We start from the raw sequence: 11971 nt of genomic DNA on the forward strand, positions 1-11971 counted from the left end.
TTGTCATTAGAATAACGCCATAGAAACTGCCTCATGTTAACTATAAAGATGAAAAGTCGTGTCTCAATGTTTATACCATTATGTACATCTTCTCATATTTTCTACTAGAAGTGTACATGGAGAACAAACTGTTTGTTGTTGTTGAGTTGTTGACCACGTCATATGGTTTCTCATTACTGAAGCACAAAACCAGAAATATCTTCATATTTTTTGTTTTTGTTTTTCCACAGCATTATCACAGAGGTATTGCTGTAGTAATAATATATCTTGTCCAGGGTGCCCAGTCTTGTCTGCCTTGTTCAAACTTGAAAATGATTGGCACTGACAGTTTATGCTCGATTTGATCTGTTTGAACCTGACTTTTGTTCATGATTCATGTAAGGAGAATTAAGGTTGATTGGGACATTTTTTCCAATTCATCTCAATGGCAAAAAGTGTACATAAGTCAGGGCAAGTTTGATTAAAAACATAGGACAAGAGCTGCTTAGCTATAGTTAACGTTATGCACTGGTCAAAAATGTATGCTCATTTTTAAACACTTACTTTTGGCCAGACCATAAACAAACAATAATATTTATAGTTTATTTATTCCATTAAGTATTTTTTTTTCCACAAAATAAAATGGTGTTATGTATATTGAAATTTGTTTTATGCATAAAATTTAATGGCTTAGAGCAGCTTGTTTGTGAAAATTGATAAGATCCAGAAAAAAGAGACTAACCTTGAGCACCTTTAAATTAGCACTTGATTTATGTTTATGTTGGTTAGAACTCAGTACTGTTTGTTTGTTTATTTTTTTATTATTTCAGCTGTTTCCAGAATCCAGCTGTTTCAAATGGAGTATTGTCATGTGTGAAACCTAGGCAGAGACATTTAATCTCTGTCTCCAGGAATCTGCCAGTTGCAATAAAACTTTTAGTGGCAATACACAATCAAGAGGGACCTCCCTCCTGGGAAGCAGATTTTTACTTTTGTGCAAGACAGTGAAGACACCCATTTGGCCAGCGGTGGCTCATTCATCTAATGTGCTGAAGAAACCAGCTCATCAAGTCTGAACATTGAACTGTCTCCACCTTAAAACGGAATTAATAAATCTGCATTTCACTATATATATGAACATGATTAAGTTAGGATTTATCTTATCCATTACTGTTGTCACTTTGAACTTCAAACTGTGTTTCAGTGCATGTGGTCGGGCTGAGTATGAGATAAACGGAGAATGCTGCCCCATGTGTGTGCCAGGTACAGTATACATTGTGTAATGTTTGGTTCTGCCTTAAGAACAGACTGAATCAGTGACAAAGCTTAAAATTCGTCTTTTATAAGACAAACAAAATGAAGTTATGTTTCCAAATAACAGTAAACCAAGTAAAGTTTTTGTTTGTCTGTTAACAAATGTCTGCATGTAAAAACTGTAATTGAGAAAATCCAGCATTGCTGGTCACCAGCTAGCATAAGGTAGGTTTTGCATGCTGGGACCAGCAAGGGATGCTTGTTTCTTGTCCCTAGCATGGGAAGCGGGAGTGCTGGTGGACCAGCTTATTCTCGAGAACAGCATGTCTATACTGGTCCACCACCAGCATAAACCATCCCGGACCAATGTGGAATTTATGCTGTATTTTTAGCAGGAATATATTTGAGAAGACATTCATCAATTTATACAAATATTTGATATTTATGATACACTAAGGATGTCACTGCGTGATCTTATGACAGAGCACAGCAGTTTACTAGAGTGACTCAGGAGAATTCATGTTTTTCATATTTTACTTTTGTAGGAAACCGTGTTCTTTGGCATTGCACTGAATATACCAGCACCACTTGTGTTCCATGTCCTGAATTAACTTACACAGATGAACCCAACGGACTCACAGCATGTTTTCCCTGCTGGGTGTGTGATGCAGGTGAGCATGTTCCACAAAATAAAGACTTGAAATAAAGAAGTGATTTCTAGTACATTTATAGAAATTAAGAAAAGTGTGTTATGGTTTCCACAGAACAAGGACTAAGAGTAAATAGAACCTGCACACGCTCTGCAGATACTGTTTGTGAGCCACTGGAAGGATTCTACTGCATTGAGCAAAATAAAGGCAGCTGTAGATTCGCTGTCAGACACTCTGAATGTCATCCTGGACAATATATCAGACAATCAGGTGGGTGAGGTATATCTGTGTAGAATTTAAAATTAAAAGAATAGAATAGAAAGTATTATTAGTATTATAAGTATTATTAGTTTTGTTAAACATGTTGACAGACACAAGTAGTAATGCTAGACTCTTATTAAAATAGTCGTTGTCTTAATATTCTTACAGGAACAGCATTTACTGATACTGATTGTGGTAACTGTGCAGAAGGCACTTACTCTAATGGCTCTTTCACTACCTGTCAACCACATTCAAAGTAAGTGATTACCATAGATTGTTTAAGTGTTTAAAAGATTCTTTTATAAAAGACTACAAATTCTAATATTGCTCACTTTTTTTTTTTTTTAATTTACAGATGTGAGACTGAGGGACTTCAAGAAATAAAACCAGGATCAATGTCATCTGATACTGAATGTGGGAATTCAACAAGTGTTAATGCTTTTTACAGTTTTTTTTAAATTGCTTATACACAGTTTCTGAAACTATGGCTCCATTTTTCAAAACTAAAACCACATAACATGCAAAACATCTTTAAAACACCTCAAAAGCAAACACTTTATTCAAAACTATTTTAACTCTTCTAAAAATTGTGTTTTTGCATAGTAATTCTACACACGAACCATCAAACAACACACAGATGTGAAAATGTAAAACAGTACTATATTGTGTCTTTTGCTTGTTCAGTGTACAGTGGAGTGTACAGGAGTTTGTCATGAAACTCAAACATACATGTATGTGCACAAATGCACTGTATAGTGTATACAGTATGTATGTACAATTGATGAACAACCGTATTCTATAAAGCGCTACAGAAAAAGGTGACTTGACTTGTATGCATTTTCAGTATATATTTACAAAATAATATATACTTGCAAGGGTGAAAAATGTACAGTTGCGCTCAGAATTATTGGCACCCTTGGTAAATATGATCAAAGATAACTGTAAAAATAAATCTGCATTGTTTATCCTTTTGATCTTTAATTCATAAAATTATTAAAAATCTAACCTTTAATTGAAGGAAAAGAATTGAAAGTGGGGGGAAACTCACATTATGAAATAAATGTTTCTCCAAAACATGCTGGCCACAGTTATTGGCACCCCTAGAATTTTTCATGAGTAAAATATCTCTGAAGTATATTCCCGTTCATATTTACATTTTTTTTTTTAGCACACAAGGGTGATCATGAACATGAAATTGTCCAGCCATGACTTCCTGTTCCACAGAAACATGAGGAAACACAAAGGCCAAATTCCCTTATTCATTCATCACAATGAGTAAAACCAATGAATATAGTTCTGATGTGCAGCAAAAGATTGTTGAGCTTCACAAAATAGAAAGTGGCTGTAAGAAAATAACTAAAGCATTGAAAATCCCCATTTCCACTATCAGGGCAATAATTAAAAAGTTCCAATCAACTAAAGATGTTACAAATCTGCCTGGAAGAGGACATGTGTCTAAATCACCCTAATGCGCGGTGAGGAGGAAAGTTTGAGTGGACAAAGACTCTCCAAGGATCACAGTTGGAGAATTGCAGAGATTAGTTGAGTCTTGAGTCTCAGAAAGCCTAAAAAAAAATTATCAAACAGCACCTACATCCCCACAAGTTGTTCGGGAGGGTTTCAAGAAAAATCCTCTGCTCTCATCCAGAAACAATCTCCAGCATATTCAGTTGTCAGACACGACTGGATCTTCAAATGGGACCGGCTTCTATGGTCAGATGAAACTAAAACAAGAGCTTTTTGGCAGCAAACCCACCAGATGGGTTTGGTGCACACATGGATAAAAAGTACCCCATGCCCACGGTTAAATATACTGCACGGTTAAATATATCTTTAATGTTGTGGGCCTAATCAAAACCTGACCGCTTCTGCTAGAAATTCAATAATGGGCTGTGGTTGGAGTGTCCATCAGGAAAATTATCCAAAACAAACATCAAAACCAACACAAAAATGTGTCACTGAGCACAAAATGAAGCATCTGCCATGGCCATCCCAGTCCCCTGAGCTGAACCCTATAGAAAATGAGTGGAGTGAACTGAAGAGAAGAAGCACCAGCATGGAGCTGGGAATCTGAAGGATCTGTGGAGATTCTGTATGAAGGAATGGTCTCTGATCTCTTGTCAGGTGTTCTCCAAACTCATCAGGCATTATAGGTGAAGACTCAGAGCTGTTATCTTGGCAAAAGGAGGTTGCAAAAAGTATTGAATAAAAGGGTGCCAATAATTGTGGCCAACGTGTTTTGGAGAAATACATTTCATAAAGAGATTTTTCCTACATTTTCAATTCTTTACTTCAATGAAAGGTTAGATTTTTGTGATTTTTTTAATAAAAGATCAAAAGGATTAGCAATGCAGATTTATTTTTGCAAGCTTCTTTGTTCATATTTACCAAGGGTGCCAATAATTCTGAGCACAACTGTATTTGTTTCTCAAAACACTGAGTTTTGATTTCTGAACAGAAATGCAAGGGAGTAAAAATAAATTATTTTCAAAACAATGAGATCTCAACCACCCTGTTCTGGCTTACATGACCCCTCCTTATTCCTTAACCCTTTTGCACCAATTAAAAAAGTTACTCTGAGGTTTTACTTGAAGTTTACTTGAAGTTTTAAAAAGTGGAACAAAAAAAGTTATAGAGGTTTTAGTTTATGAAAATGATTTATGAGCAATTTTTCATATGAAATATATATTTTCAATGGGGTCATATTTGTCCTTAAAGGGTTAGTTCACCCAAAAATGAAAATAATACCATTAATTACTCAACCTCATGTTCTTCTACACCCGTAAGACCTTCGTTCTTCTTTGGAACACAAATTAAGATATTTTGATGAAATCCAATGGATCAGTGAGGCCTCTATAAGACAGCAATGCTGCTTCAGAGCTTTACGAATTGAATCACTGGTTCGGAGCGCCAAAGTCACGTGATTTCAGCAGTTTAGCTGTTTGATAGGAGATCCGAATCACTGATTCGAAACAAAAGATTCGTAAAGCTCAGAAGCAGTGTTTTGAAATCGGCCATCATGAGATATTGTTGAAAAGTCGTTATTTAGTTTTTTTGGCGCACAAAAAGTATTCTTGTTGCTTTATAATATTATAGTAGAACCACCGTACCCACATGAACTGTTTTAAATATGTTTTTAATACCTTTATGGATCTTGAGAGGTTTGGTGGCTTTGCTCTCAAAAGAGGCCTCACTGAGCCATCGGATTTTATTAAAAAATATCTTAATTTGTGTTCGGAAGATGAACGAAGGTCTTACGGGTGTGGAACGACATGAAGGTGAGTAATAAATGACATAATTTTCATTTTTGGGTGAACTAACCCTTTAAGGTCCTGAGTATAACCAATTTGTGTACCGAGTGTAAAATATATTTATTAAAGGAAATGAGGGTGAAATATTAAAATTCTAATAAAAATACACACTTATTCAAAATATATAGGCAAAATTATCAAAAAAAAAAAAAAACACTGTACAATACAAAAATGTCCTTAAGGACACACAATGGTTAAGTACTGTTTGTTTTAGTTATAGTAGAAATATACTTAAACAAACAAATGTGTTTGTGCTGAGAAAAAAAAAAAACATAATGTGCCATATAATGCTAGGAAACACAGGACCTGATGGACAATGATTAGCTTATATTACAGCTGCAAAAAAAAAAGACTCTGCATGCAGTCATTGTCTGACAGGGTTTTTTTCCCCTAGTTGAAACAATCACATCTTTGTTCTGTTCTGTGCCAGTGTCAAGTCATGTGCAACTGTTTGAATGCTTCATGAAAACACAAAACAATAAAATTAACATAAATCAAATTCTTCACATACTTAATATTTATACATTTGAGTCATAAAATATAAAACAAATATTCAGCCTTAAATTATTTAAAAGAGAAGTGAATGATCTGCATCCTGTCTTTCAAACATGGCTTACTATTGGGAAAGGTGCTGTAAAAATTAAACTCATTATTATTCTTATTTCATAAATGAAATATGTTTCATTTATGCATGAGTAAACTGAATATTCTGTTTGTAAAGCATGTTTATGCAGTTATGTTACCAGTATTGCACTGTATTTTTTTCTCTCTCACTCACTCAGTCACAAGTTTTTCACATGCTTTGGTCCATTTCTCGATGGATTGGTCTGGGGCTGTGAGAAACATCTCACTCCTTTGAAGTAAGTGCTTTTCTTATGCTCTTTTGTTAGTAAACAGATTTAATGATTGTAGTCACTGGTTCTCAAGTCAATAATGCCGAATATGTGTGTTGTTCGGATGTCGAGAAAAAAGAAAGATGAAGTATGTTGTTGTCAAAGCAGTTGCTGAATAAACTAAAGTTTTTGTTTAAAATGAATTGTTTTCCAGGTTTTAACAGAATTGGCATGTAACTGATTATATTATCAATTTCATATTCTCAATTTCACAATTTTACACACTCAAGTGCAGCTTCAAAGTTCTTTTCCTGCTGAGTTTAATTTTTATTAAAGTGAAAGACATATTGTCTGGCATACTGTGGCATCTTTAACATTTAATAAGCTCATTTGACTGCACTATCAAGTGAATATATCGTCCCCTTGGAATTATAAGGTTCCTGCATTCTGAGCAGTTTTGAGATATTGAGCTTCAAAGTTTTTGCATTCCATTCGGCTTTGTAGACAGAGCCTTTTTGTTTTCTAAATGAAAAGTCCCAAAATGTATACAACAATAAAAAATAAATAAATAAATAAATAAATCACATAATGTAAATAAGTTGTCACAGAATAAGAATATGTGAATAAGTAAATTTTGACAAAAATGTCAGATAGAACCTTATAATTCCAAGGGGACGATATTGAAAATAAATAACTTCATCTGAACATAGTGTTCTTGGGTGTGAGCTTGGAACTGAATGCAGAGGCTGTGAGCAAGACAGTCTCACTGAACAATCATGTGTATGTGCTGTTATTTTTTCTCTCCATCCTATATTCACAAATTGTGAGAACACAGGAGGAAACATATGCCAGATCAAAACATCTCGCTAATAGTTATTTGGAAGCATGTGAAAACTTTCGAAGTAATGAAAACTAAAAGTCAATGCTAAATGACTTTCACAACAAGAGAAAATTATATTAATATCCAGTTGTCAGTTAAAAACTTTTGGTTGTGGGTGTCAGATTTAATAACCCTTTTTGCTGAAATCTCTGCTATACTTGGGTCCTTTCTTGATTTTTTTTTTTTCCTGTTATAACTCCACAGACTGAAATCCATCAAGAAATGATGATCAGAACCTGACAAATTCAACACAAAACAGTGTTTCTGAAGTCTGATGGGAAAATTAAATCCACCAACAGCTCTGCACAGACACATTGAGCTGAACCTTTTCATACCTTTATAAAAATGCAGATTTTGTTGACTATATTTTTCAATGTTGCTATTACCTTTGCATACATAGAACTGGGTTATTGTGTCTGTGCCCATGCTGAATATGAGATAAATGGACAATGTTGCCCCATGTGCGCACCTGGTACGGAAAAACATTTTCAAGACTTCACAAGACACTGAGTTCTTTGAAAGTATTGTTTACCAGGAGAATTGCAAAATGTCTTGACATAGCAATAAGTAAAAAAAATTTCAGTGTAAAAATGATCTTCTTTTATCACATAGCCTATACTTTTTTTAAGGTAACCGTGTTTTTTGGCATTGTACGGTGGATACCAGCACAACTTGTGAACCCTGCAGTGAATTCACATACACTGATGAGCCTAATGGTATTGAAAAATGTTTTCCCTGCTCAGCCTGTGATACAGCCAGTAAGTGTTTTCACATTTACATTTATTCATTAAGCAGAATGAGAGTTCTGGCTAGCCAAAATCACACTTTCATTCTTCAGTGTCTGTCTTTAGAAAAACAACTGTTTTTGTTTGAAGGTTTAAGGACACAGAAGGCCTGTACACCATTATCAGACACAGTTTGTGAACCAGTAGAGGGATTCTACTGTGTGATCCAAGAAAAGGGCAGCTGTAGAGCAGCTGTTAAACATTCTCAATGTAAACCTGGAGAATTCATCCAACAAAGAGGTATTGATGTTCACATTTTTAGTGTAGATGTTACCAAAGCAAGTGTACAAATCTTTGGCAAATACACATCACATTATTGCATATCAGGACAGGGAGATGAGAACACAAATTACTCAATAAGCTAGACAAATGACTGTGCTTGAGTTCTTTCAATGTTATGAGACTGAATCCGAGCAACATAGCAATTGAGCAATCTCTGTAGAAATAGTATGAAATTATATAATTTAGATTTCTCAAATCACACCAAACGTAGGCTAGCTGGGCTCTTGGAAGCACCAATGAATCTTGGTTGGCTTGTTAGTGGAAGATTTTGGTAACAAAATCTTACAAAGGAAACACTTTTTTTTACTTGTTTATTTTATTCACAGATTTGTGATGCATTAAATTATGATAACAAGATATTGTGAAGTTTTACCAAATTTATAATAACATGGCCCTAGGTGTTGTGTTTACACTAGGTCGTTCTTAACCTTGAGTAAACATAAGGTTAAATGCTAAACAACTCACTACTATATTCTAGTACTACACTGAATACTTAATACCCCTGGAATAGTGTAAAAAGCCCTGATCTTAAACTGAATTTGAGGTGTGTAACATGAAAAAAATTAAAAAACAGTTAATCTTCAAAGAACTCAGTGTCTTAATGTTTTTACAGGAACAGAAAGCACAGATACTGTATGTGGTGTCTGCATAAATGGCACTTACTCTGATGGCACTTTCACAGCTTGTCAGCCGCATACAATGTGAGTAATCTGATATTGCTACATTAAATTCCATTCTAATCATTCTGGATGTGCTAACTTCACACTGTTGCATATCCACAGATGTCAGAGTATGGGTCGTAAACAAATAAAAGCAGGAACTATGTCATCTGATGCTAGATGTGAATATTTTACTCCAAATCTCATTGGAATTATAACTGGTGTTGTGATCATTGTTGTTGTTATTATTGGAGTCTCATTAATCCAGTTTATCAAACGCAAGTCAAACGCTCATCAGGGATAAGGTAAGGCTTTGACACCTTTCTCCTATCATATTGTAATTTACATTTGCCTGATTAATGGAATTTTTATTCCATTTTAATATTTCAGGTTCATCCAGGTCTAATGTTGGTGGAGGGCTCTTACATCAATGAGAGTGAGAAAACTAAACATGTATTTTGTCATTTAATAATGTTTCATATGTTTAATGTTTCTATATATAAAATATTATGTATTAACAATATTGTAATATCAAAAAAAAATTCTGTATTTATGACAAAGTTTCTTCTCAACCAGTTTCATTAAAAACCAAATCTGTTTTCTTTGTAAATCAATATTTTCAAACAAATCTATTGTATTGGATGCCAAAACATGTACAATTATAATACAGTATGTAAAACTATGTGGAAAAAAAAAAATTAATATGGCTACTCAATCAAAAGAGAAAACAACTACAACCAAGCATATACTTAATTATACTTTTTTAGTATATCTTGATCAAAAGATATTCTGTCGGTATTAGTCAAGTATACTTAATTTCTGAGAATTACATAAAAAGTACACTGTAAGTATACATTCTTAGCTTAAAAGAAGTATACTAATAGTACACTTGAATAAACCTTTTTTTTTTTGTAAGGGATAGCATATTTGTAAATATATCTCTGTGTATTATTTTAAATAGCCTATTATTTTTTAATGTCTATATGTTCTTTTATTTTTTTCTAGTTTTATTTGTTATTCCATTTTATATTTGTACATTTGCCTCTATTTATTTGTAAATACGAAACAAATATTACCCCAACGGATAACTTCCCTAGGGCTGGGTAGGGTTTAGGGGTGGGGTTGGGTGAAGGGGATCATTTTTTATTGCATGATATATAAACACCCACCAGTTTGAAAACACCCACAAATAACCAGAGACCTTATACTTGCTAACAAGAGCTCTTGAAACTCCGCCCTCTTCTTGAGAGAAAAAAATTAAAAACCAGTTAATCTACAAAGAACTCAGTGTCTTAATGTCTTTACAGGAACAGAAAGCACAGATAGCCTACTGTATGTGGTGATTGCATAAATGGCAGTTACTCTGATTTGAATTTGGTTATTTTATTGTCAAAAAAGAATGTTACGAAGAGTGTCCAATGGACTTCTCAGGATTATTGTTGATACACAGTACTGTATTTAAATGGTTTGTTCTATGTGTAATATACTGTACCATGTGTTTGCTGTACTTGCACAGTTTTTTTTCCACAGGATTTTTTTGTCCTTCATTTCTAACTTGAAAAGTAGAATTTTTTTTTTTTTTGGTTTGTCTGTTTTTCCTCCTTTCTGATGGGTGTGTTTTTGTTTATCCTTTCTATTTTAATATTTACTCTCTTAGGTTTATTAGTTTATTATTTTGCTCTGTTAAATTGTGAATCACAAAACAGGACATTAACACAAGAATGTGTGGGAACATTCAGTTAATGTCCCAAGTATCCTCTTTGTAACGTTCTTTTTTGACCATAAAATAACCAAATTCGAATCAGAGTAAGTGCCATTTATGCAGACACCACATACAGTATCTGTGCTTTCTGTTTACATTAATATTTTATTCTGTGATAATTCTGGGGTGGCAGATGGGGTGGCAAAGCCCCGATAGATCCGCCTAAAATTGAAAAAATATATGGTCCATGCAACAAAGATTTTTCCTCACTAACAAAATAAAATAAATAACTTTTAAATTACTCCATAATATTTACCCTGTAAAACATTTTCTTAAGAAAAAATTTGAATCAGATTTTGACACTAAATGCTCCTTTTGTCAGAATGATGCTGAAACACTTAATTTGTTTTGGTCGTGCAACTATACTTTTCAGCTCTGGAAAGATGTTAGTTCTTTTATTTCAAGTACTATCTTGCAAGGTTTTTCAATGAATCTTTGAAGTGGATTCAAATGCCTGCTTTATTATAAACCTAATTCTCTATGTAGATTTTGACAAGGGAAGGGAAAAAATTAAATACTGCTAATTAAACATGTTTTCTTAAGATATTCTAATAAAGCAGAGGTCACTTTTGAATTATTGTTCAGCAAGTTCTTTAAAGTTAACCGTTTTATTCCTACAGTCTTAACCACTTCTATGAGCTGAGATCTTTCTTCATTATAACCAGCACATTTTAGAAGAACATGTTCGACTGTTTCTGGTAACCCACCAGAGTACATGTGTCTGAGAGCATAGACATATTTATATATTTAAATCCCCATACTCTGTGTCTTTAACTACTATTTATAACAACGTGCAGTCAAATAAGAAACGTTGCGCATTTGTTAATATATCCTATTTAAATTCAAAGGTAGGCTATTTGTTTTCATTAGCTAGTCCATGCAATAAAAGCTAACTTTATGTTTGTTTTCAGTAACATTAAACATGACTAATAGCCTACGTTTTAAAATATTACTTATTGTAGGCTACACCATGATAATGTATCAATTAAAAAGTGACCATATTTAAAAAATATATTTTAAAATATATCTATCCATTCAATATTCATGTGTAAATAGTTAAATGTTAACATAACTTTCTGCACTAATCAAACATTAATGCGTATTGTGAAACTTGACTTTGGTCGGAAAAGAAAAAAATTATATTGTTTATTCCAAATTTGCTTATCCTAAAAAAGAAAGCCTACGTGGCACTAGGCGGCAGCATTCTATTGGGATATCTTGGAACATTGCCTAACTGTAGTACAAGAAGACGGAAGTCAAGAAGGATTATTCATCAAAAAAAAAAAAACCTTCTCCAAATTAACTTCAGCGGTAA

The 11971-nt window shown here is 33.6% G+C and overlaps 2 protein-coding genes across 11 annotated transcripts in view; both read left to right on the forward strand.

Annotated features, from left to right (window-relative positions):
• The window catches only part of LOC127518171 (tumor necrosis factor receptor superfamily member 14-like), a 70389-nt gene that overhangs the window by 1377 nt on the left and 57041 nt on the right, over nucleotides 1-11971 (forward strand). For 5 of the 10 annotated variants that reach the window (XM_051904546.1, XM_051904555.1, XM_051904545.1 and 2 more), the window contains exon 1: nucleotides 11819-11967. Coding sequence is in view for 3 of the 10 variants with exons in the window: in XM_051904548.1 (XP_051760508.1) it covers nucleotides 1113-1242; nucleotides 1779-1904; nucleotides 1998-2153 (412 nt within the window). In the remaining 7 variants the exon portion in view is untranslated. Of the gene's footprint in view, nucleotides 1-809; nucleotides 1243-1778; nucleotides 1905-1997; nucleotides 2154-11817; nucleotides 11968-11971 lie in introns of those variants that run through there. The other 5 variants (XM_051904556.1, XM_051904557.1, XM_051904552.1 and 2 more) reach the window with 4 other exon arrangements.
• The window catches only part of LOC127518178 (tumor necrosis factor receptor superfamily member 14-like), a 49988-nt gene continuing 44167 nt past the window's right edge, over nucleotides 6151-11971 (forward strand). Inside the window, exons 1-7 of the mRNA XM_051904573.1 lie at nucleotides 6151-6315; nucleotides 7373-7640; nucleotides 7798-7926; nucleotides 8044-8193; nucleotides 8849-8936; nucleotides 9018-9199; nucleotides 9285-9330. Coding sequence (XP_051760533.1) covers nucleotides 7514-7640; nucleotides 7798-7926; nucleotides 8044-8193; nucleotides 8849-8936; nucleotides 9018-9198 — 675 coding nt within the window. The 5' untranslated portion in view covers nucleotides 6151-6315; nucleotides 7373-7513 and the 3' untranslated portion in view covers nucleotide 9199; nucleotides 9285-9330. The remainder of the gene's footprint in view (nucleotides 6316-7372; nucleotides 7641-7797; nucleotides 7927-8043; nucleotides 8194-8848; nucleotides 8937-9017; nucleotides 9200-9284; nucleotides 9331-11971) is intronic.

Source organism: Ctenopharyngodon idella, chromosome 8 (genome assembly GCF_019924925.1).
Source record: "Ctenopharyngodon idella isolate HZGC_01 chromosome 8, HZGC01, whole genome shotgun sequence".
NCBI classification, from domain to species: domain Eukaryota; kingdom Metazoa; phylum Chordata; class Actinopteri; order Cypriniformes; family Xenocyprididae; genus Ctenopharyngodon; species Ctenopharyngodon idella.